The sequence below is a fragment of the Talpa occidentalis genome, unplaced genomic scaffold (assembly GCF_014898055.3).
Source record: "Talpa occidentalis isolate TD23 unplaced genomic scaffold, MPIMG_talOcc4v2.1 talOcc4.2, whole genome shotgun sequence".
Lineage (NCBI taxonomy): Eukaryota > Metazoa > Chordata > Mammalia > Eulipotyphla > Talpidae > Talpa > Talpa occidentalis.
In genome coordinates, this window is record NW_023602073.1 from 41995490 (window position 1) to 42021767 (window position 26278).

A 26278-nucleotide genomic window follows, 5' to 3' on the forward strand; every position below is an offset into this window, starting at 1 on the left:
CTATCTCATTGGAAAGCTTGGTTTATCAAAATGTGTATCAAAAACATAGCTAAATGGGGGCCTCCCCGGTGGCGCAGCGGTTGAGCGCTGGGTTATGAAGCTGCCCGCAGCCTCTGCAGCGCCGGTTCGATCCCCGGCTGCTCTTCGGACACCAGAGGAGGGTCCCACATGGCGCGCAGACCCCTCCTGCTGCCCGCTGCTCCCCTCAGCAGTGTACTTCAGTCCCTCTGCCTGTTCTGTTCCCCGCTCTGGCTCTGGTGAATTCTCTCACCCTCCCGCGCTTCTGACTGTACCCAGTGCATGTATAAACAAAACAAACAAATAAAATAAATAAATAAATAAATAAAAACATGCCTCTATAAAAGAAAAAAAAAAAAAACATAGCTAAATGTGTGTATCAAACTAAAACCTATGTTATTTCAAAATTAGATTGTTTAAGGTGTTCTAAGCCTCTCCTGAGATTTAAAAAGAAATTTTTTTCTGACCTTAAAAACATAATGTAAATTCTCTTTACAGCTTCTGTAAAGCCAAAAAGCCAATCTTAAAAATGCAAATTTAAAAGTTTCATTTAAAGGAGTTGCTAAATAACTAAGATTAAGTCAACAACAGGCTCATCAGTGTCTTCACAGATATTGGTAAAATAACTATCTCTTAAAATTGGTACACTTAGCCAAAACTTTAAGTACAAATCAAGAAATCTCCTCTTATTTTACCTCCGGGGGTTCAATTATAAACTGGCAGCTGTATAAATTCTGACAAAAACATATTTTGAGATCATGATCTAAGATTTTTGGAAACTAGTGGAAAATCTAATGATTCAAAACATGCCTTAAAGTTATAATGTTGGGCCTCCCTAGTGGCACAAGGGGTTAAAATGTAACCAATGAAGCTGCAGCACTGTAGCAGCACTGCCAGAGAGCTACCCTACCCACATGGTGCAGCAGACCTGTCCTGACTAGGGGCTGCTCCCCTTGTAACAGGGTGGTCCCCAGGAAAGGGGGAGGTTCCAGGTTCCCTGCCCCACCCAAGGGAGGGTGGAGCTGAGCAGGGAGAGAAGAAGCTGCAGAGGAGACTGAGGAGGGAAGAAAGCAGGATGGTGGACCTCCCCGGGGGCACAGCAGTTGAGCGCTGGGTTGAGAAGCTGCTCGCAGCCTCTGCAGCGTTGGTTCGATCCCCAGCTGCTCCCCGGCCACCGGAGGAGGGTCCCACATGGCGCGCAGACCTCTCCTGCCACCCGCTGCTCCCCTCAGCAGTGTACTTCGGTCCTTCTGCCTGCTCTGCTCCCCGCTCTGGCTCTGGTGAATTCTCTCACCCTCCCGCGCTTCTGACTGTACCCAGTGCTTGTGTAAGTAAGTAAGTAAGTAAGTAAATAAATAAATAAATAAATCTGTGGTGGGGGGGGGGGAAGGCAACAGAAACCAGTCCAAAAAAAAAAGCAGGATGGAGAGCAAGAAGGAGATCTAAAGGAGGCGCATGGAGCCTAGAGACACGTGAAGAAACTGTGCTTGCCTTTTGGTCGTGGACTGGGGTGAGACCCATGGGGAGGTGACAATGGCAGCTTTTATCTTGATTTTGATTTTGCTTTTTCCCTTCCGGGCTTGTCTGGTTGTTTCTGACCCTTTTCTGTGGGTCCCCACTGGAAGATGCTTTGGACTTGTGGCAGGCTTTGGGGCCTTGCTCTGGGCCAATCCCATTTGGATGGACTTTTACCCACGAGGGACAGGTAACTTTGGGTGCTTGATTTAGAAACTAGATTCTTTGCCTTTCCTGTATTGTTTCCTAATTGTATTAAAGTTCCTTCCCATTAAAGTCTCATGTTTTGTGTTGATGCAGCGGATGGCAGAACCCATTTAGAGTAGGCAGGTTTGCAGGGTTTGGGCTGCCCCTCTCCCTGCCCTGTATCACCCTCAGCAGTGTATTTCAGTCAATCTGCTGTTTTGTTCCCCACTCTTTCTCTGGTGAATCCTCTTGTTACAGAGCAACCCCGATATAAAACGGGTTGCCTGGCTGTGGGTCCTTACCTGGGCGCTTTAAAAGTGACTTATTAATACTCCACTACATGCCTACAGGCACACGCAGAAAGGTTAATAAAAGGTTTATTTACAAGGGGAAAAAAAAAGAAATGAGTAAATGTACAACTCAGGGAGAAAATAGGGACATAAAGTCTTTAATGAGTCCTACCCGATACGCCAACCTGGAAACCCAATGGCACTCTCTGAGCTGGCCCAGCACTGTGAGATGGCGGAGAGCCAAAAGGGTCCCCCCCAAAGCCCACGTGTCCAGTTTTTATACCAAACCTGGCTGCTTAACCCCACCCTCATGTCCCAGCAGCCCTCCCTTTGGTGGTGATGGGATTTGTCTTTCCCAATGTCCTGATGGCTTTGGTCTGGGGTGGGGGTAGAGTCCACAAAGCCTGTATGGAATTAGCTTTAGGACATCCTTTTCCCCCTAACAATCTCACCCCCCATACCTCTGGCCTGTACCCCAGTTCTTGCATGCATAAATAAATCTTTTTAAAAAGTTATAATGTATATTAATAATTTGTCTAAATGTTGTTTACTAAACAAAGCTCATGGTATTTCGATAAAAAAGGGAATAAATCTGATTTGCTTTTCAATATCTATAGATTAGTCATTTCTTAACCAAATTCTCTTGCAGTGTTATAGGGCAGTCCTGATATTAAACGGGTTGCCTGGCTGTGGGTCCTCACCCACGCGCTTACAAGGGACTTATTAATACTCCACTACAGGCACACACAAAAGGTTAATAAAAGGTTTATTTACAAGGGAAAAGGAAATAAGGAAAATGTACAACTCAGGGAGAAAATAGGGAAATAAAGTCTTTAATGCGTCCTACCCGATCCGCTGACCTGGAAACCCAAAGGCACTCTCAGAGCTGGCCTGACGCAGTGAGCTGGAGGAGAGCCAAAATGGGGGAACCCCTCCAAAGCCCACATGTCTGGCTTTATACCAACCTGGCTGCTTAACCCCACCCTCAGGTCCCAGCCACCTTCCCTTTGGTGGTGATGGGATTTTGAGTTCCCAGTGTCTTTGGCTTTGGCCTGGGGTGGGGGTGGAGTCCACAAAGCCTGTATGGAATTAGCTTTAGGACATCCTTGGTGTGCAAGGGTTAAGTCTCAGCACTATTAAGCTATGGCCAGCCACTACAGCATGAGTTTGATCCCTGGGCAGGGTGCTGCCCAAATGGCACAGCAGACCTCTCCTGTCTTGCCTGCTGCTCCCCTCTGCAGTGTATTTCAGTAGATCTGCCTGTTCTGCTCCCCACTCTGTCTCTGGTGAATCTTGTCAAAGCCCACACCTCTGGCCTACCATTTCACTGTGGTGTGGTTATATCCGTGAGTGTCCACACCAAGAACTTCATCCAGTTCTTGTATGCATACAGAAATAAAAATAAATCTTTAAAAATAAAAATTATCATAATAATGGCATATGCCAGGTGCCAGAAGAGATACTGAGCCACAGATTGCTGACATGATCAGCTCTGAGGCTACCCAGAGGTAGCCCCTGGGGCTCCTGTTTCCATCAGTGACACTCTGACCTCAGTCTTGTCTCTAGCAGGGGGGAGGCTCTGGCAGGGACACACCTCACTCGAAGCTCTGGGTCCCCACAGACAGGAACTGTGGTAGTCTCACTACTGAGTCACATACTCCTCCCGAGAGACTGGCAGCAGGACCCTGTGCCGGGCAGAGGCTACTCCTCAGACCCGCCACTGATGGTGACACTATCTTATGGGGACACTGCATCCTGGGGTGGCTGAAGGCTTGGGGACGCTGTTGCCACCAGAAATCATGCAGAAATCATTCTTGTCCTTTACGCCTGCAGTTTTCAATAAGATGAAGGAAGCAAAGGTGAGTTTACTGAAGAATAAAACCTGAGTGCTGGAGCCTGGTGCAGTTTCCAGATGCTCTGGCAAAGCTGTTCAAATTTTAAGCCTCACGATGAGAATTTTATAGAGTCCACAAGGAAAACATCGTACACTTTCAAGGATTTTTACAGAGAACAGTCCGTAACAGGTGTCTAGTTAATGCACATATCTGACCTGTCTGTGCACAAAGGAAAACAGGGAGCCTTATCTCTGGGAGCTGGGGTGTGAGCAGGGCCATCCGCTTGAGCTCTGTCTTTACTGGAAGTTACTGATCTGCAGGGAGACAGATTTTTGGTGTTGCTGATGTGGCTTCTCTGCAAGGCCAGGCCTGCTGTGTCTGGCTCTTTGGCTCGTGCCCTTAGTTTAGAACAGGCAGATGGACCCTTTCATTGTTGATTTTACTTTACAGTCTTAGTTCTTTCCTGCCCCTGCTACTTCTTTTCCAAAAGTGCCTGATTTGTCTGAGTGGCCTTGATGATGTGATAAGCCTCCCTCTCTTTCAGGAGATTTTCTGGAACCAAAGGGGTCCTCTTTCCTGGTCTTGCTCTGCCTCCCCCAGTGCTGCAGGGACTGCTCATGTGCAGCTTCTTCTGCGTTTAATTGGCGTGACCGTGAGGATGATGGCAGAGGCTGATGTGATGAATCTTCCCTCCACCACGGTAGTTCTGGTTGGAGCCTCTGAGCCCCCTCTCCCATCTGATGACTCAGCAGAAAACACAGGCCACGGATGTTGATGGCGAAGGACTGTGGGTGCTGGGGTGGTGGGTGTGCTGTGGGCACCTGCATCTTGAAGGTGTGAGCCTGATCCCTAAGTCATGTACCGGGTCTTATACCAATGACACCTCAATAAGAAAAAAGAGGGGGCCAAAGGAAGTAGGATACCTCTCCTAAAAGAAAAAAATTGCCCACCCATTATTCTATATTCACCAAAAATGTCCTTCAAGAGTGAATCAAAATAGGTCTTCAGAAAAAAAAAAATTAAAAATGGTTGTGTTCCCAAAGGTCCACCCTATGGGAAATGAAATGGTAAAGGACATTCTCCAGGCTGCAGGCAAATGATACAAGATGGACATACAGAATCTCAGGAAAGAGGAAGAGCATCAGGAATGCAAATATCTCACTAAGTGCAAATTGCCATCTATTTTTTATCCTTTCTCATTACTTTGTAAATATAGTGGTTTAAATTGGGAATTAAAACACTCCTCAGGGGTTGTCACCTGTAGAGATATATAACGTAACACCAACAACCTAAAAGACGCACAGAGTACAGGTGTCTAAATAGTTGCAAGGTTTCTATATTGTGTAAACTAACATATAGCAACAGGAAGTGGACTGTTATGTGAAGGATGTGTGATGTCATTCTAGGGTCTATAAGAACAACCGTGCCTCTTCCTGGGCACTGCTCACAGAGGTGGCAGCCGTCTCCCACAGGCACCAAGGCTGCCCTCAGACCCCTCAGGAGGCCCAGGTTCCTCTAAAAGAGGACCAAGAGCTTCATTCAGCACCAGTCAGACTGACATGTCATAATTAAGGGTACCTTGCAGCAACCCAGGGGTATGGCTGACAGGGCGCACAGAAGGCTCAGAGGTCAGGTCTGATGCACAAAGGGGTTTACTGGCTCCCCAGTGGCTCCAGTACGCTGCTGGTGCACAAGGTCAAGAAGCCGGAAGTGCTGCTGCTGAGCAACCACCTTCCTGTGCTGAGGTTGCCCCCAGGGTCTCCTCCAAAGGCTGCAAAGCCACTGTGGAGAGAGCAGCACTGCTGGTGCCCTATCACCCAGACCGACGCCAGGCTGCGCAGAAGGAAACCAGAATGTGCACGTGTGTTGTGCAAATAAACCACGAAATCCCCCAAATTAAATGAATACCGAAAAAAACCCAGCTGTTAGGATATTAAAACAATGCTAGAAAAAGGATCAATTTTAATAATCACCTTTATTTTGAAGGACACTTTCACAGTGTACAGAATCCTTGTTTGGCCTCCCTTTACTAGAGGATCTTGAATCTGTCCCTCCGGGGTCTCTGGTCTCTGCTGTTTCTGTAAGAAACCACCATTGATCCCATTGTTGCTCCCTGTGCATTAGTCACCTCAGTATTTGCCACAAACTGCTCCAAAGCCAGGCAGCTGAAAACAGCAGAGGTTTGGTATCTCACACGTGTCTGTGGGTGAGGGGTCAGGAGTGGTCTCACTCGGTGTCTCCAGCCCCGGGTCTCACAGGCTGCAGTCAGGGTCTCGGCCAGAATGGAAAGGCTCTATGTGGAAGGTGCAAAGCTCATTCACGTGACTTTCGGGAACAGCCTCATTTCACTGTGGTGAGGTTATCTCCGTGAGTGTCCACACTACAGAGCGTGGCAGGTGACTGGTCCAGAGAGTGACCGGGGGAAGACACCATGGCGCCTTTCGAGCCTGAAGTTTGTTCCATTCATGAGCCAGTTGTCCAGCCACCCTCATGGGAGGGGAGTTGGTCTGGACCTCTTGCGAATGAAAACATTTGTGGACATTTGGAAACCACCACTGGCCACTAAATACTTACTTTCCTCTGTCAAAGGAAGCAAATATTGCTGACACCTGGTGAGAGTGGGGAGGATTGACTCCAATGAGCCCCACAGAGAAATCAGGTTGAATTCCAAATACATGAAAAATAAGAATTAGCACATCTGGAATCTATGTTCCTTTCCTGGGGGTACCTTTCCCTCCCCCCATGGACCATTGCCTGGACCCCAGGGAAGCCTGCAGTGTGCACAGCTGCTGTGCTCTCCTCAGCGTCCACATGCTGCGCCTTTATCCTGACTTTGAAGAATTTTAACCACATCTGTGACATTGAAAGTTCAGCCAAGGTGGGCCTCCTCCCGTGGCGCAGCGGTTGGGCACTGGGCTGTGAAGCGCCGGTTCCTTCCCCGGCCAGCAGCGAGGGTCCCATATGGCACACAGACCTCTCCTACCGCCCGCTGCTCCCCTCAGCAGTGTATTTCATCGGTCTGCTTGTTCTGTTCCCAGCTCTGGCTCTGGTGAATTCTCTCACCCTCCCGCGCTTCTGACTGTATCCAGTGCTTGTATAAATATATCAATAAATAAATAAATAAATAAATAAAAATAAATAAATAAATTTTTTTTTTTTTTTTTTTTTTAAAAAGAAAGAAAGGTCAGCCAAGGTTTGGGCAGTTTCTACTCCAATTTTTTCAGTCATCCTGTTGGTGGTTGCCTTGCTCCTGAATTTTACACCAAATTTCCAAATCTCTGTCCAGCCAAAAAGTCCCACCCTCAATGTCTAAATCCAGTAAGATTTTTGCTTTTGGCAGCCTGAGCTTTGCGGGGAATGAACAAGTCATTGGTGAAATGTGGAGACTCACTGATTTCACCAGGATCAGTCTGTCTTTTTCAAGGGAAAAGTGCATCTAGGTTCTTCTGGCTTTTCCAGCAGTTTTCTTGAGTGCCCCACACCTGGGCACAGTTTGTATTCAGATTTGGTTGCAACCCTTCTGCTCTCTCAGGTGTATATTTCCCCTAGAATGTGGACTTCTCTGCTCTGCCCCTGAAACGCTGGGCTGCAGGTCTGCGGGTGAGGAGCGCACCCTGGGGTGAGAAGGCTGCGCATTGCAGTTTCCACTCATTACAGGAGCTCTTCAAGATGAAATTTCTTCCCATATTCTTGCTGCCTTGGTTTATTTTTCTGGTTACATCAAATATTTATTTTTATACTTTTGTTCAGTTGTTGTAATTATCTTCTGCCAGAGACTTGCTCAAACTGTCATTTTGTTCTTTAACATATCAATTTTTAAAATTTATTTCAATATTTCATTGTTCATTTTTGTGCAACTTCTCCCCTCAGGTGTATTCCCCATACCTCTCCCACCACCCCAGCACTTGGGAATGCTCACCATAGACGTGTGCTCTTTCTCCCCCTGTTTTGAACGCCCTCCCTCCCCTCCTCTGCTGTATGACTCTGATATACAGTCAGCTTGCAACTTTTGTCTTTTTCTTGATGTTTTTTTCAGTTTCTCTACATGCCTCATATAAGTGAAGCCATCCTATATTTATCTTTGTCCTTTCACTTAATTTGCCTAGCATAATCCCTTCCAGTGTCATCCATTTTGTCTCAAATGACATGAGTTTGTCATTTTTGATTGCTGAGTAATATTCCATTGTGTATATATACCACGCCTTTTTGATCCATTTGTCTGCTTGGGGCATTTGGATTGTTTCCATGTATTGGCTCTTGTAAATAGTGCTGCAATAAACATAGGGGTGCAGGTTTCCTTTCAAATTAGTGTGTCCGAGGTATTAGGGTAAATTCCTAAGAGTGAAATTCCTGGATCATATGGCAGATCCATTGTTAGTGTTTGGAGGAAACTTCACACTGCTTCCCAAAGTGGCTGCACCAGTTTACATTCCCATACTTGCTGAACCTCTCCATCCTGCTATCAGCAGTCCCACCTGACAGAGGATTTTGGGGAGAAGGCCACAGCCCATGATTTGATCATGTGAGACTAATGTGCATCCAGGCATCAGGTTCCCTTCTCAGGTTCTCAAACTGACATGAGACTAGACCAGGGTCTGGGAAGCACATAACCCCCTCAGGAACCACTAACCATGCTCAGCCAGCTTGACAATGGAGGACGGTCCCTCTGGCCTCACTGTAGTTTGGAGGCAACACCTACAGACTGAGGATGCGCCTGCATTGTCTAAGTCACCAGAAATACAGTCCAATTTGGAAGGAGCCCTGGAAGTGGTTAACTCCAATCTGAAACAGTCTCTGCATTTGTCTCATCCTCCCCAACCATGAAATCGCAGGCATCTCATCAATCTGACAGATGCTTGTGGGCACTACAGCGAGAACCCCCATTACTCATGGGTTCTGGGCCTCTTGAATAGGGATCCCTCCACCTCTGAGGAGTAGAGGCATTTTCAGAAGTGACTGCATTATTACATGGGTCAGGGTCCTAATGAATATTATAGCACCAGGAAGGCACAGAACAGTTTTTCTATGATTCGGGCAGAGGGTAGAGGAGGAATCTGGAGCCCTCGGTGGCTCTCTCAGGCTTTTATTGATCTTTCTACACAATTTGTAGTGAGGTGACCAGGTGTGGGGCAGGCAGTGGATCCCGGGGTCAGGAGGCTGGCAGGCGTCCCAGCCTCGGGTGAATCTTCACTCTTTCTGGGCTCTCTGGCATTCTCTTGTGGTCTCTCTGCTGGTCTCTACTGCATGGCCCTCTGTGACACCACCCTTATATGCTCAGTCTCAGCTCAGGCACTCATGCACGCCCGCACCACACTCCAGGTGCTGGTATCAGGCATGCGTGTAAGCCCAAACGTGACAATCATGGATGCTAACGGCGGGAGGGCAGAAAAAACCTGATCACTTCCATACACCCTACAATCCACTCCCTCATGGCTTTTCACAGTACAATCTACACAATAGTTTTCCTTGGCAAATATGAACACTGCAGCCATGACCCACAAAAGTAAACAATACAATTGAATATAGCAGTGCAACAAAATACAAGAGAATGCAACTAAGCCCAGGGAGGGCACTAACCTAGGGGTAAAAAGACAAGATTATTGTCGCAGCAGATGATCTACCAATTCTGCCAAAGGCACTGCTTATGCAAGGGGGAACCACTCTTCACTCATGGAATCTGCCGTCACACTACAGAAGCCATCAGGCTTCATGTCCTTCTCTGGCTGTGATCTCAGCCACAAGCCCACTGTAAGGGGCAGGAATGGGCACAGTACAGGTTTTCTATGATTCCAGCAGACGGGGTAAAGGAGAAGTCCTGGAGTCCTTGGTGGCTTTTCAGGCTTTTATTGGGATTTATAAGGTACATGGCAGGCAAAGGTGCTGGGGTCCAGGAGGCTGGCAGGCCAATCAGCCCCCAGCAAGTCTTCTCTCTTTCTGGGCTCTCTGGCCTTCTCTGCTGGTATTTACTCTCTGCTACTCATGGTTCTCCTTCTTGTGGTTTCACTTCTCTCTGCTTCTCTTGGTTCATCATGTTTCCAAAGGTGGCCTCTTCTTCCTGAGGCTTTCCTCATGCTGGCGGGAGGCCAGGGTGGTGCCACTGTAGGAGCCTTGCTGGTCCCTCCTCATGCCTTCCCCTGAAGCCAAGCCGAAGCCGAAGCCGAAGCCCCAGCAGTGGCAAGTGCAGACGCGCTGCTCCCTCAGGGCCACCCATTGGGCCCTCTGGGCGCCAGCTCCTGGGCCAACGAGGCAGTGGTGGCAGCACCGGAGTGCCTGCCGTGGCACTCCGTGGGCTTGCCAAGCCAGACCAAGCCCATCTGCAGCAGCCACCGCTGTCGTCCAAGCCATTATCCCAGCACCGGACCCCTGCCTGCCATGTACCTGGTAAAGCCCAATAAAAGCCTGAAAAGCCTCCAAGGTCTCCAGGAATTTTCCTTTACCCCACCTGCTGGAATAATAGAAAACCTGCACTGTGCCCATGCCAGCCCCTTACATTTGGCATAGTCGGCAGGATGGTTCAAAGCGTGACGGCTCGACACAGACGGATATGGAGCCCTTCGGAACCTGGGGAGGGATTGTCAGGTGGCTGGCCACAAGCAGAGGGTACTCAGTGACCAGCCTTCTTTCCCAGTGGGCACCTCCTCAGAAATGGCCAGAGGTAGATGGATCCCTGGGGCAGTTGGAACAGGCCCTATACAAAACAGAAGAGACCCTAGATGGATACAGTGCCCGCAAGGCAGCAGGGACCATGGGATGGGCCCCTTTGTTTCTCATAGCTCTGCGAGAATCTAGGTAGAAAGAGCGATCCAGAATCTAGCAAGTAGGTGATGAGATGCGGGAGGAGATGCAGATACTACAACAACGTTTGAGGATTCTGGAGGAAGAAGTTTGGAGAAATAAACCCACCATTCCACAGATGCCAGACTCCTTCTCAGGAGAGCAGGAGAAGGAGGCTGGCCCTTTGCCTGAGTCTCAGCCGGTGGTTGTGTGGTGCCGAGGGTGGAGGAGTACAGTGGAGTGGACAGAGGAGTTTCATGGAGAGTGGCGGAGCATGACAGATTATAGCGACGACAAACTGCAGAGAGCATGAAGACAACTTGGCTGCTAGAACCTGTAATGAAACTACCAGGTATGAGTTGGTTGCATTACAACCACACACCGCATCCACCCCCAAGATGCACTCATTCTGAGACTGGTGACACAATCTATATACTCTTTTGTGGGCAATCACAAACCCCAGGAGTACTCACTGCTGTCACTCTGCAGAGTAAGGTAAAAAAGCATCAGGCTTTCCTACACTCCCGCCATTAGGATTGATGATGGATCCCTGCGGTCCTGAATGCATGTCTGATGGCGGGCACCTGAAGTAGGGTATGGGCATACTTAGGTGGGATGCACCTGGGCTGAGACGGCGCTTATAAGGGCAGCAGTGAGAAATGGAGTAGGGTGTGGGCATGTGTCGATGGGATACACCTGGGCCAAGAGACTGGGCGTATAGGGCCAGGGCGGCAGAGGATGGTGTGGTGTGGAGTGGTGTGGTGTGGAGTACAGAGCCGTGTGGTGGAGTGTGGCAGCATGTGGAGGAGTGTGGCAGAGAACATGAAAACACCAACAGGTCTCTTTGTACCAGTGATGAGCGTATCCGGTATGGGATAGTTGAATTAAACACTCCAACACTCCGCCTTCATAGCCACCAGTGTGACACGCAGACCCTTGCACTAAGGCCAACCCTTTGCACATGCACATGGGTTGTGGATCCATGGATACAAGCTCCACATGCTGGCTCTCTCGGGGCCACAGTTCTTCAGCTGTGGGCTCCACCACAGCCACGTTCATCAGCTCCTTACCCTTATTCAAAAGTTGGTATTACCCACAGGTGATGTTAAGAGGCTCCACTGCCTTCTTTAGTGTCCTTTCGGCTACTTAACAACCATTCAGGGCTTCCCAACCTTAGCACCAGCTTTTGCCTTGTCTGAGTTGGCTTTGGGATCCATCTCCTCTGCCTGGCTGCAGAGAACCTCACACAAGGCTGCTTGGACCATCAAGGCCCACTGGCCATGCCTTGATTTTCATCTCCTGGGATGTACACAAAACCCCATCCACCCTCGGGGCCCGTAAACATAACATCATCCTGCCCGTGTCCCCCAGCCTGCTGGTGGGATTGTTAGTCCATCAGCTTTTTCCATGCATCAGCACAGGGCGAGCTCCAGATGACTAATCGTGGTCAGCTTTCTTCCCCGACAAGTCTGCTGCCTCAGGGGTCGTGGGCTGGTTCTCGCTGGCCGTCTCCTCCACTCAAGGTCTTGTCCTGCAGCTCGTCCACCTCCTGTGCTCCTGCAGCGTCTTTAGCTCTTCCCACAGCTCCTGCACTTTGATCACCTCCTGTGCTGCCACGGCGCCTCCAGTGTTGTCACAGGCTCATGGTCTGCAACCCTCAGTCCCTCCTGAGGTCTTCAGAGGGCCACATACCCATCTGCATCCCATCATCCTACTGACTACCCCATTGTAGCACCAGCAAGGCATGCAGCAGGTTTTCTACGATGCGGGCAGATGGGAAAAGGAGGAGTCCTGGAGCCCTCGGTAGCTTTTCTAGGCTTTTAATGATTTTCTACACCATTTGTAGTGAGGTGAGCAAGTGCAGGGCAGGCAAAGGAGTCTAGGGGCCATCAGGCTGGCAGGCATCCCAGTCTTTACTCTTTCTGGGCTCTCCGGTGTTCTCTTGTGGTCTCCTCACTTGTCGCTAACCCCCTCCCCCCACTCCTTCCTCTGCCTCTGCCCTTATATGCTTCCTCTCTGGCTCAGGCGCACCCATTCACTCATGCCCATATCACGCTCCAGATGTCGCCATCAGGCACGCATGTAAGGCCACAGGTGTGGATCATGGATGCTAATGGAGGGAAGGAGGAAAAACCTGATCACTCCCATTTACCCTACAAATCCAACATCATGCCAAAGAAAAAGATGTGAGTTCTCAAACCATAGGGGTGTTCTGTATGTCAAAATCTGATAGAGGGAAAGTCCAAAAAAAACACCTCCCACCTGAAATGGAAATGGCACTTGCACTTGAGGGCCGGGCCAGGGCCTCGAAACTGCAGGAAGAGATGGTAACCTGAGGTGTGTTCATCTGCTCTTTGCTCAAACTGTATTTGCTCTCAACCTGAAGACAGATGTGCCACCTGATAATGCTGCTGAGTCAGGACGAGACAGCTCACTTGCTCCATCCTGGCAAATCCAAGGAGCATAGCAGCCCCCTTGACCTCATAGGAACCTGCCCACAGCCTGTGGTGTTGAGACAGTGCAGGCAGGGGAGCAGGGCTGGGCCTGGAGCAACCCTGACCCTGACAGAGCTAAGACTCAGGCCTCATGATGCACCTGCTGATGGACAGACCACTGGACTCTGGACACTGGATTTTGAAGGTCACATTATAAAGTGAACCCCTTTATAAAGAAGGTTAAATGGGGTCTCCTGGTGGTGCAAGGGCTTAAGCCTCAGCACTATGAAGCAATCCACAGCCACTGCAGAACGCGTTCTATCCCCGGCCAGGGAGCTACCCACATGGCACAGCAGACCTCTCCTGTCTCGCTCACTGCTCCCCTCAGCAGTGTATTTCAGTCCCTCTGCATGTTCTGCTCCCCACTCTGTCTCTGGTGAATCTTGTCAAACTCCACATGTCTGGCCTGCACCCCAGTTCTTGTATGCATAAATAAACAAAATTTTTTTTTTAAAAAAGAATGTTAAATAAAGTAGAATAAAATTTAATCTTTATGATACACTTTTCATGCCATGAAAATGGATTTCAGGACCAGCCCCAGAATTACAGGATCAGGGTTTGCATTTTAACAAGATCCTTCTTATTTGCTTACCTGCTAGGATTTCAGAAGTACTGCTCTAGGACCCTGATTCTCTGAAGTGGGATCCCCAGACACTTGCAGCTCATCTCAGAGAAAAGATTCTCAAGCTCTGTCCAGAAGTGCTGCCTCTGGTTGGATAGGTTCAGGAATCTTCATTTTGACAGTCATCCTAGATTTTCTGAAACGTATTTTTCAGAACCACTTTAGATGGTGGGGAATCTGGGTAAGTTCTCCGGTTGGAAATGGACGATGATTAGGACCTGGAGCACCTGCCATGGATCCTACTATCATCAGTGGGCAGATTCAGTGACACCGGATGGCACAGATCCTCATGAACCACACAGATGTGAAGCAGGAGGATGACACATCTGTCCCTACACTGATCCAATGTGGAACGAACATGACAGGAGCCCTCAGCTGATAGTTAATTAACTCTGAGCAGGTTCTCATGAGAGGCCATGGAAAAGCCGTGTCCCTGCCAGAGGCCAAAGAACGGGGTTGTTTTCCCTGCGAAAGATCCTGAAAAGCAACAATGATGGCCTGTTCTTCTCTCTCTGCCAGGGACCCACTGCTGATAGTGACAGTGACATATGAGAGCACTGCAGCTGGGGTGGCTGGAGAGTCATTGAGAACAAAGGGCGACTCTCCCTCTGCAGGAGGAGGGCATCTGAGCTGTGAGGGTCACCAGGGGACAGGTCTGGGCTCTCACACCCCAGAAACCAAACTGATCCTGTATGAAAATCCCAATGACAGCGGTGACCTTGGATTTCAAATAGGACACGTAACCATCACTACTCCAGAAAGACCAGGACATCATTTTTGCTTTTCAGGATCTTTCACAGGGCTCTCGCATTGATGTATAATGAGTATATTCCGTATCCAGGTCATATGGTGGCTCCATTTTTAGTAGACTGAGGGACCTACATGCAGCTTTCCATAGTGGTTGGATCACTTTGCACTCCCACCAGAAATGCAGGAGAGTTCCTTTTTCACCACATCCTTGCCAGCATTTTTATTGCTAGTTTTTTTAATATGTGCCATTCTTACTGGTGTAAGGTGGTTTCTCATTGTGGTTTTGATTTGCATTTCCCTGATGATAAGGGACTTTGAATATTTCTTCATATGCCTGTTGGCCATTTGCATTTCCTCTTTGGAGAAATGTCTTTTTTTTTTTTTAAAGATTTATTTATTTATTTATACAAGCACTGGGTACAGTCAGAAGCATGGGAGGGTGAGAGAATTTACCAGAGCCAGAGCTGAGAGCAGAACAGGCAGAGTGACTAAATACACTGCTGAGGGGAGCAGCAGGCTGCAGGAGATGTCTGCGCCCCTTGTGGGACCTCTGAGTGTCTCTTTTCTCTTAACAAGTTTGTTTGTTTAACATGTTTGTCTTCCTGTATTCTAAGGAAAAGAAAGAATATTCCTAAAAAGATAATATGGGAATTAAACACCAGGGGGTTAACAAAGCAGAGTGACTCTTGCCAATCCCCCCAGATCTCCATATGCCTGCATCAAAAGCACATGCCTACCCTTCCTGTCTCCCCTTTGCACACCCTTGCACATCTCCACCTATTTTTTACTCATTTGCATAAATACCCCTGCCCTCTGCCAAAGAGCAGGACAGTGGTATTTCAGACAGGAGTCTGCTGCCCGCCTCAGTTTGTAGACAAATTAAACTACTTTCCTTCTCCTCAAACTCTTTCCTTTTGTTGGCTGAGGTTAACAAAGGCCAGTTTTGGGCATCAAAGATATCCAGTAAATTATAACACACTTCCTCGTGCACATGAGAAAGTACTTTGTTCACCAGATTTATAATCCCCATAAAACAAGAATTTTCTCCTTTCAGTTTTCTCTTATTGATTCTCCTCATTGGACCTTGATCTCACTTATACTTAGAAAATGGACTGGACCTGGTTATTGTCAAGTATTTATTCTTTTACTAGGTAGGAATTCCACATCCTATGGTTGGAGAATACTGGAGAAGATTTCAAGTAGAGACAGAGATCAGTGACGTGACGTGACAACCTTACATTCTCTAATCTTACAAAACTTTTTTCATATATAATTAAAATCCACAGAGGTAGTCAAGACCTACAGGTTATCTCCCTGTAGACTCTGAGAACTGCTCTCATGGACACTCGGGTCTCAGGAGGCTCCTCTCTCCTGGGCCTGTGGGGATCCCAGCACCAGAACCTTCCACGGAGTGGGGAGGGAGGTGCCCACCAGCTCCCCAATGTCCATCACTCAGGGGGAGTAGATGCCCCTCCTCAGGTTATGGCCCAGGTGTGACTCATGCGCTTTAGCTCACAAAGGGCTTCACCTCAGTGTCCTGGTGCTTGTTCCTGCTGCTGAAACTGCTCCCGGATTTTCCTGGTGTTGCTCCCAGTCAAAGGACATTGCCTCTGGAAGAAGAAATGGAGGATTGGTCACTGTGGAGGGAAAGTCACTTAAAAGAGGGAGAAGAGGCAGGAACTTGCCTAGAGTGACTCTGCCATTGGGTGAATCTATTAAGGGAAGTTGTTTTTTTTTTTTTTTTTTTTTTTTTTCAGTAGGCTCATAAACTCAACCAGATTTTTGTTGTTTTTCTCAGGTCACTGTGAAAAGTTGTAGAATATGATGCAACAAAGAACATGATCTCAAGTGAAGGAAAACTGAGTTTGAATCCTGACTCTGCTCTCAATAGTGCCACCTTATCACATTATAAGTGTTACAATTTCTCTAGTCAGTTTTATCACGAGTACCATTAAGGGTAATAAGTCATGTGAGCATATTAAGGACACAGCTGTGGGACTGGAAACTGCACCCAACCTTCCACCTGAGGGAAAGAAAGGTCAGTAATTTGGGGACCCTGCATACCCCCTCCCAGAATCAGAGGATCCCCAAACTGAGAGAACCTCCTGCTGGCACCTGTGAGCAGCCTCTGATGAACATGTGTTCCTCCATGACAAGCTAAGGAAATAGGATGAGGGAGAGGGAAGGCCCGGCATCACTTCTAGAACTGACTAGTCAGATCAGTTTGCAATCACACTGGCAGTGGAAGAGGCTCCATTCCCACAGCATCCTCACCAGCATGTGTTATTTCTGCTTGTTTGTTTGTTTGTTTGTTTTAATATGGACCCTTCTCACAGGTGTGCGTTGGTGTCTCATTGTGGTTTTGATTTGCACTGATGGGTATATCAGGAAGATGTGGCATACAGACACAATGGGATACTACTCAGAGATCAAAAAAATAAACTTTCATCATTTGCAGCAACATGGAAGGAGCTGGATGGATTATGCTAAGCAAAACTAGTCAGAAGAAAAAAGATAAACATCCGATGGTTTCCCTTATAGGGAAGGTATAGAAAAATGAACAAATGTCAAGAAAAAAGATAAACCTCACAAGCTGATGTTGATCTGATGCATACAACAGAGCAGGCAAGGGGTGGGAGTCAAACAGGGGAGGGAGGAGCACAATGCACTGTGGTGAGGGATCACAGGTGCCAGGGTGGGGGAGAACCATGGAAACTGTACCTAAGGGGAGAAATTGAATATTGAGCAAAAATTAACAATGACATAAGAAAATAAATACAAAAATTAAAATATTTCAGATGCGGAGAAAAAAGTGCAGAACTTTGTCTTTCTAGAATAATATGGATTAATCCATAATGGAGCAAGTCTCCAAAGATTTGTCACAATTCAGAATGACAGTAAAAGACTTTACCTTGTAAGACCTAGAAACTTCCCCTTCTGCAGCACTGGGTGACTGTTATGGTTAGGATCACTGTAAACCACACCCTCCTTGTCCTGCAGAAATAGAAAAATACCTTTTCCGGCGCTGCTCACAAAACCCCATTCCTGTGCTGGTTTCCCTCTCCTGGGCTCCAGAGCTGGGGCCAGAGCACAAACTGACCAGGACCCAGAGGGGCTGCTGTTCCCTGTGGGGTGGCTCCTGGCAGTGTGGACAGCACGTGGCACCTCTGTGTGTCTCAGAGTGAGTTGGCTGTTTGGTTGGTGCATTAGGGGAAAAGGATGTCCTAAAGCTAATTCCATACAGGCTTTGTGGACTCCAACCCCACTCCAGACCAAAGCCAAAAGACACTGGGAACTCCAAATCCCACCACCACCAAAAGGGAAGGTGGCTGGGACCTGAGGGTGGGGTTAAGCAGCCAAGTTTGGTATAAAGCCAGACACCTGGGCTTTGGAGGGGATTCCCCCATTTTGGCTCTCCCCAGCTCGCAGTGTTCAGCCAGCTCTGAGAGTGCCTTTGGGTTTCCAGGTTGGTGGATCGGGTAAGATGCATTAAAGACTTTATTTCCCTATTTTCTCCCTGAGTTATACATTTCCTTAATTCCCTTTCCTTGTAAATAAACCTTCTATTAACCTTTTGTGTGTGCCTGTAGTGGAGTATTAATAAGTCCCTTTTAAGCGCGCGGGTGAGGACCCATAGCCAGGCAACCCGTTTTATATAGGGGTTGCCCCATAACAGTGCCAGTTGAGCTCCAATCAGATTGGTCTATTCAGAGCCCTGAATGGTCTCAAAAACATTGAATGGCACTTCTGAGAGCTGGAATCAGATTGGTCCATTTACAATTCTGACATTTTATTCATAAATGAAGCACCTGCCAGTGTGTCCAGATGCCTGAGGTCAGGTAGACTCACCCTGGAGTTTAGGCTGCTGTCATTCAGAGTCCATCTGATGGGCCCACAGGCTGCACACAGTAAGGTCCCCTCTCCCCATGGCATCAGGGATCACAGTGGGAGTGGGCTTCAGCAGGGCCAGATACTCACATGAGCATCCAGAGCAGGCAACCCCTCTATCACAGCCCACTGGGCCGGTCTACCGCCTGCCTCAGCACAGCCCAGGTCAACACTGCCAGAGCTCAGGGATGCCCACAGGCTCCATGCTGAGCTTGGGGCCTGGCAAACCATGGGCCTCTCTCCCTGTGGCTTGTGTCAAACCTTGCTGCTGAAGTGGACTCAGCAAAGCCCATCACACCCCACTGCGTACACATGTTGCATGGATCCTCATTTAATGTGGCTACTAGAAAATGGCCACTGGCCAATTCTATCCCAGAGGACAATCTGCCCCCAGAGGACAAACCCACTGGGACTGCTGTTCCCTCTCTGGTGACTCCTGGCAGCGTGGACAGAATATGGCCCTCTGTGGGTCTGAGAGTGACTCGGCTGTGACAGGACTGGCAGAAGTTGTGGCCACAGGAGATGTTCCCTGGGCCCCTGTCTCCAGGAAGACGCTGCAGGTCTCCTCTGCCAGGAGGGTCTAGTTGTGGCCTGAGGTCATGCCTGTCCAGCACGGTGGGTGAGGAAGGGGAACAAATGGAGAGGAAACGCTCAGGGTGGAGGTGACCACACCTGCCCTGGTCAGGCCGCAGGAGCCTCCTCCCTGCCCCGCACAGTCTCACCCTCTCCCTGCTCCCCACAGTGCCCCAGGCCTTTCTCAACATGGACCCTCACCTGCCTTCTCTGCTCCCCACACCAGGCAGGGAGGGTTCACAGGGCCTGTCATCACCTCCACTTTCTCCCCCACCCTCTTTCCCTGCAGCCAGGAGGGCAGACAGGGGCTGAATGCCCACGAGGTGCCAGGCCCTGAAGTGAGACTCACAGGCATCAGCTCCCCACCCTCCCCACATCCCTAACCTCACCACACACAGGTGAGGAAACAGATTTTGCGGGGAGTCCTGTGCGGGTCCCACCTGCCTGCTGGGGGAATGGGCTAGATTCCAGGCTCAGGGTGAGGACCATGCCCCTCAGCACCTGCTACAGGGTTCCAGATCCTGCCAGTGCCCAGCCCTGGACCCACCTGCACCAAACACCCAGGACCCTCACCCTGTCTTTCCTTGGGGTGACTCACCTCCCTGTCCCCTTCTGCTCCCTCTGGGGCTTAGGTCACCTGACACTTCCTCAAGCTGAACTCTTAGTTACAGACACAGAGTCCAGGAACTGCTCACTCTGTGCGCCCAATGCCTGGTGAGTGGTACCCCAACATATGTCATTCTGATTAAGAAATGAATAAGCTTACAAAAAAATTCACTCAGGAGGACTCTTGTTTCTGGTAATGGTCATTAGGATTTTCACACCAACCAACACACTGCAAACAACCATGTGTTTTGTTGGGATTTGCCCTGCCTTTCACTCTCCAGCCCAAGTTTTCATTAAAGATATGAGCAAAGAAACAAGAAACCTGCATGCAGTTATGTTTGTGCTTATACGGGTTAATCAGTTACTGCTGGAACACATTTTTCCAGTTAGTGGGGATCATGCACACATGCCAGCATGTCCTCAGAGAGCAGGAGCAGGTTCCCAACATATCCCCCTTTTGTTTCTGAAGCAGAGTAAGTATAACTAGCTTTGGCAAAGCCTATTCACCCAACCAAATAATGGATTCTTGTAATGGCTGTATTTTGTTTAGATTTCCTTGTCAACATGGATTTGATTGTCCCAAGTTTCTGTAAATATTTTTTGAAAGATTTGCAGGTATTCAGAGGCGTGTACCACTCGTGGGAGCAACAGCGGCAGTAGCTGCAGCAGCGATGATGCTGGCAAGGTAGCAATGCCTGCAGTCACCACCCTATGCAGCTTTGGTGCGGTGTTTTAAGTGATGCAGCAACTTCTGCATGAATGCCATGGAAGAGGCCTCCTGCCACGGTTCATGGAGTTCAACAGGAACCCCAGTGGCTACTGGCCTTTGTTTTAACTACTTCACAGCTGCCCACAGGATGACTTACACAATTCTAACCTGATCTGGCAATTCCTGAATGGGTCCATTTGAATAGTCAACCACTCCTGGAACTCCATATGCAGAGGAAACAGGTGCTCTCAGAAACCTTGAGATCCTTTAGGGTAGCAGGCTCTCAACCCACAGGACCAGGTAAGAAAAATAATTTCTTTTTTTTTTTTAAGATTTATTCATTTATTTATATAAGAACCGGGGTACAGCCAGATGTGCGGGAGGGTGAGAGGATTCACCAGAGACAAAGGGGGGAACAGAACAGGCAGACTGACAAAATACACTGCTGAGGGGAGCAGCTGGTGCTGCAACAGGAGAGGTTTGCCGCGCCATGTGTGAATCTTGTAGGCCTGCCGGGATTGAACCAGCGCTGCAGAGGCTGCAGACAGCTTCATAGCTCTGCGCTCAACCACCTGTGCCACCAGGGGAGGCCCAAGAAAAATAATTTCATATCTGATTATTTTCAATAGGCAAGTAGACATTCTTCAGGAAATACAAGATACAAAATACAAAATACAAAAAAAGATACAAAATACAAAAGATACAAAATACAAAAATACTCCACCCCAAGCAGGGGTGGAGTCAGCCCTGCCTCTGCTGGAGCAGGAAAGTCACCAGGGAGAGATACAGGTCAGTGGGGAAGGGCCTGGTGGGCAGGGCTGGGCCAGTCTCCCCACCTCCTCATGTTATCAATTAAAAGACAGAATCAATCATTCATAGGCCTTTTCCAACAAGAAAAACCAGTGGATGTTGAAGTCACAAAATGAAGATGAGAAGAAATCCTGCATCACTCAGTCCCCAAAAGGCAGCTGTCTCAAACTGTGAAGGAAAAGGATTATGAACAAAGTTAGGGAGGTGTTCACATTCTAATAGTCCACTGCACCCTCAGAGTGTCCCCCCTCACAGCTTCCCTGTAACCTGGTCCCATCCTCTCTGATCCAGCCCCTCCCACCGCAGGCCTCCAGGGTCTCACCTTTAGGGGCTAAGAGACACATCAGGGCCCTGGGCACTGTCACTGCCTGGGGGAGAACAAAACAGAACCTGGTCAGAGCCACAGAGAGATGAGACCACAGGGACTGATGGGGGTGACTCTCCCATGGGCTCCATCTACACTGTCCCCAGGGGCTCACGGACCAAACCCCTGATCTACACTTACCTGCAGCTTGAGTGTAGCTTTGCCCTTGTCCACCTGTGGGAAGAAACATCCTGTAAGACCACAAAGAAGTCGGGCCATGAAGTCCTAAATGAAGTCGGGCCATGAAGTCCTAGTCTGAGCCACAGGGAAGTTTCCAAAACTGGTTCTGAGGACGCAGGGCAGGATCAGGAAATATGAAGAGAGGACATGAGGGGGGACTGGACCCACTGCCTCCTGGAGTCTGTCCTCAGCAGGGACCTTCCCCTCTGCCATTTGCTAGGAATCAGGATCCCATCACCAGAATTGTTGGTGACCCCCTAAGGCATAAAGTGCTGAGATAAGGAAAACATCAGGGTCGTGGCTGGAAGATGGGTCAGTCCTGGTGGGAAGACTGGCCTGTGTACAGATCAGAATGTTCTTTCTTGTGTCTGCAAAACTGTGTCTGGGGTCAAAATGGATTAGAAAAAAAAACAGAATACCCTGATGGCGCAGAACCTTGGCAGTGAGTGTGTGCCTGGACAAGGCTAAATGCTGAGAGAATGCTTCATTGCCTAGTAACTAACCAGGAGGAAGGGGGGCAGTTTGTATCAATAAAAACGAGTTGCACGGGACACTCGGGACCCTTAAGCACCAATGAGAGGCTTTGCATCCCCTGGGTCCTGTTTCTCTTGAACTCCATTTTGTGTCTGTCATTTCTTTATTTCCTTGGTTCAACTGGATTCCTCTCTCACCCTGTTCACCTGAGCTGTACTTCAGCAAGAATGTTCAAGGTGAACAAGTGGTGATTCATTTTCATACATGGTTTACAAAAGAGAGAGGAGTAGCAATCAGCTCCAGACTGGGCAACACAGTGTGTGGATGGTATTTCCATTAACCAGGCAGGGCAAAGTTATATCTGGGACTTGAAATCCCCCAGTGGACAAGACCCCCCACTCCCTTCCCTACCTGAGCGCTTCTTCCTGCACCTCACAGCTGCAGCCACCACAGCTCCAGTGAGCACAGCTCCAAGGAGAACCAGGCCAGCAATGATGCCCGCAGTGGGATGGAGGACTGAGGAGGGGGCACTGGAAGGGAAGGGAACGTGAGACCCTGAGCCCCAAGCCTCATCCTGACCCTCTGAAGGTCTCCAGAAGGGCTCCTGATTTCTCTGAGCAGAGGCTCTGTGCTCACATCCCCCTGCTTACCCCATCTGAGGACTCGGGGCTCCAGCAGCCCCTGGTGCTGCACATGGCACGTGTATCTCTGCTCCTCTCCAGAAGGCACCACCAGAGCTGCCCACTTCTGGAAGGTTCCATCCCCCCCAGGCCTGGTCTCCACCAGCTCTGCGTCCTGGGTCAGGTTCTCCCCATCTCGCTGCCAGGTCAGGGTGATGTCCGCAGGGTAGAAGCCCAGTGCCCAGCATCTCAGGGTGACCTCATGCTCAGAGGTGGGGTGGTGAGCCACATATGTCCTTGGGGGAACTGCGGAGAAGGGTGAGAACATTCACACTTGGGGTTTCTTGCACAAACACTGCAGCAGCCTCTCTGACCATCCTCAGAATGGACAGGGCAATGAGTTTGGAAGGAGGAAGCAGAAAACCCTGAAACCAGCCTAGTGTGGGGAATGTAAGATAATCTTTTATTCATTAGAAAGTTTAGGATGGGGGTGAGAGCCTGAGGTAGGAAGATGCAGGTCTCCAAGGAGGAGAACACAGACGTTTGCACTTGATGTGGGTGGAGGGTGAATGAGGAATCATATCTCATACCAAAAACAAAACCTTGACAGAGAAACTAATTGCTCCCAAATTGGCTGCCCAGGCAAATGGAGCCAGTGACAGCTGCTCTCCCCTCCATCTCCGGAGAGACTGGATTCCTTCACTGGCCTTCAGTTACAGAAGGGCCCTGTGGGCGAGTGTCTCTCTAGGACAGAAAATGAAACCCTGGGGGGGTCCTCCCTCTGGGACCAGAAAGAAGGCCTCTTCTGACCATTATCCCATTTTCCCTGTGGGGGCCAGGAGAGGGGAGGTCAGGAGTCCTCTAGGCCCCTCTCACCTGTGCGCTGCAGCACCTCCTTCCCCATCTCCAGGAACTGGCGCAGCCACATGATGCACATGTCCTCCAGGTAGTTCCTGAAGCGCTCGGCCTCCCCGCTGGCCTCCCACTCCCGCCGGGTGATCTGAGCCACCGTGTCCGCCGCGGTCCAGGAGCGCAGGTCCTCGTTCAGGGCCAGGTAATCCGCGCCATCGTAGGCGAATTGTTGGTACCCGCGGAGGAGGCGCCCGCTGGTCCCCAACTCGCAGCCAGACATCCTCTGGAGGGTGTGAGACCCTGAGCCCCGACCCCGCGTCAGCATCAGTCTTACCGGGACCTCACACCCTAAATAAACCTGAACTGAAAATGAAACCGCGCACAAGACAGTCCTGGGGGTCTTCCCGGGTTGAGGGTCTGGGTGGGCCCCACAGCCTTGGGGTGTCGCTTGGACCGGAAGAGTCGGGGCGACCCAATTGGGCATGGGGGGTGACCTGGTCCTGGGCCCTGGTAGCTCACCGTCCTCGCTCTGGTTGTAGAGGCCGCGCAGGTCATTCAGGTGCGCTTGGAACCAATGTGCGTTCTCCTTTTGGCTCCGAGTCTCCGCGTCCCGATCCGCCTGCCCCACCTGCTCCGCCCAGGGCGCCCGCGGCTCCACACTCTGGCCCGGGGAGTCGCTGTCGAACCGCCCGAACTGCGTGTCGTCCACGTAGCCCACGGCGATGAAGCGGGGCTCCCCGAGGCCGGGCCGGGACATCGCGGTGTAGAAAAGCCTCATGGAGTGGGGGCCTGGGGGTGGGAGGGAGACCCGGGCTGACCCCCCTTCCTAGCGGTGCCTGAGTCCTTTTCTGACGTGGACAACACAGAAGGAGGCGGGAGGTCTAGTGAGACTGACTAGGGTGTAGGGAGAAGGGCCAGGACTCCGGGGGGCAAGAGAACTGCGGGACCCTAGCGAGAGCCAGGACTGGCTTGGGGAGAAGGAGGTAGTAGGGCCAATGGCGGCATATCGCGTCTTTCCCGGGGTTCTGCGCCCCTGTCCTGCCTGGGGTCCCCTGGCTCCACTCTACGCAGCGCTCATTTCCCCGCAGGCACCGCACTCACCCGTCCAGTTCACCGCCAGGGTCAGGGTCCCCGAAAGCAGCAGCAGGAAGGGTAGGGGCTTCCAGACTCCCATCGGTCGGGTCTCCGGAGAATCTGAGTCCTGGCGCTAAGGTGGAGACTGTAACTGGACCGCGGTGGTGCCAGTCGGCTTCCCCGGAAACCCCCCAAGCACTGAGGAGTGAGAACAGGGGAGGAGTAATGAATATCCCTGTTGGAGTACAGGAACAGGAGAGAGGGAGTTGTGGAACTGAGAAAGGAGAATCCTTCTCCCAGATACCTCTGCAGGCAATTGAGCCACACCCTGGGACTGGGGACTATGCCCTGCTGCCCTCCCCCCCTCCAAGAACTGTATCCCTGAGTCCAGGCCCAGCGACTGGGTCAGCGACTGGGTCAGGATCCGTGTACAGTCTTACAGACTAGCCAGAACCCCAGGTATAATTTTGCTTATGAGGCTATAGCTATCAGTATTTATCACACTGAGAATAAACCACTTTTAAGGATGTTACTATTTCATTTAGAACAACATTAATAAGCCAATGCATGTTAACAGGAAGTGTTCTTAAGAAAAAATAACTAGTATGAAAATAATCAGGCAATGAGAAGAGTGAATCTTTTACATTTGATATATTTTTCAAAGATTATTTATTTAAGCATACAAGATTGGGGTATAGGTCAGAGGTGGGAGGGGGTGAGAGGATTCGCCAGAGGCAGAGTCCAGAGCAGAACAGAGGCAGATCTACTGAACTGCACTGCTGAGGGGAGCAGAGGGTGAGACAGGGGAGGTCTGTTGTTCCTTGTGGGTCAGCTCCCTGGCTGGGGATCAAACTCATGCCCCAGTGGCTGGCAATAGCCAGACAAACTTTAATCCCTCTGTCACCAGGGTAGCCTCACCAAATCAATGATAATTTTTGTCATTCATTCCTTCAAGTAAATATGGTATTGTCAAAAAAAAAAAGAAAAAGAAAAAGAAAAAGAAAAGAAAAAGGAATAAAGACAAAGAAGGAAAGAAAAAAAAGAAAGTTTAGGGCACCTCATACAAATTATTTTTCTTGGGATATAATACTTTGGATTGTATCAATATTGAAGTGATTTATATGCACTCTGTCACCAGAAACTGAGTTTACTTTTCCCAGCCTTGAGGAGATTCTTCCCTGCTTTCTTGAGCCTCCCTGGCCAGGACCCCACAGCTCTTCATACTGGACAGGGTGGTCTGTGTCCACATCTCTGCTCCCTCCCTCCTGCTCCCTCCTGGGCAGCCCTTCTCCTCTGGGCTCAGGTGCTGGCCCTGCCTGGGGAAGGTTGACAATGACAGGTCATCCCCAGACTTGTGGCCTCATTCCAGTCAATATTTGTGGGGGCCTCCCTGGTGGCATGGGGATTAAGTCTTGGTGCTATCAAGCTATCCCCAACCACTGTGGCCTGAGTTCGATTCCCTGCCAGGGAGCTACCCACATGGTACAGCAGACCTCTCCTGTCTCATCTGCTGCTTCCCTCAGCAGTATAGATCCCTCAGCAGTGTAGATCTATTTCAGAAGATCCACCTGTTCTGCTCCCTACTCTGTCTCTGTTGTATCATCTCACCACCACCACCACCCACAAACCTCTGTCTTATACCC

General features: G+C 49.7%; 1 protein-coding gene across 1 annotated transcript in view; it reads right to left on the bottom strand.

Moving 5' to 3' along the window:
- LOC119252076 (patr class I histocompatibility antigen, A-2 alpha chain-like) overlaps positions 1-24342 on the bottom strand; it is a 33524-nt gene extending 9182 nt beyond the window's left edge. Inside the window, exons 1-3 of the mRNA XM_037519287.2 lie at positions 24081-24342; positions 23586-23861; positions 22740-23015 (exon numbers count right to left, since the gene is read on the bottom strand). Coding sequence (XP_037375184.2) covers positions 22740-23015; positions 23586-23861; positions 24081-24339 — 811 coding nt within the window. The 5' untranslated portion in view covers positions 24340-24342. The remainder of the gene's footprint in view (positions 1-22739; positions 23016-23585; positions 23862-24080) is intronic.
- Positions 24343-26278: the final 1936 nt, after the last annotated feature.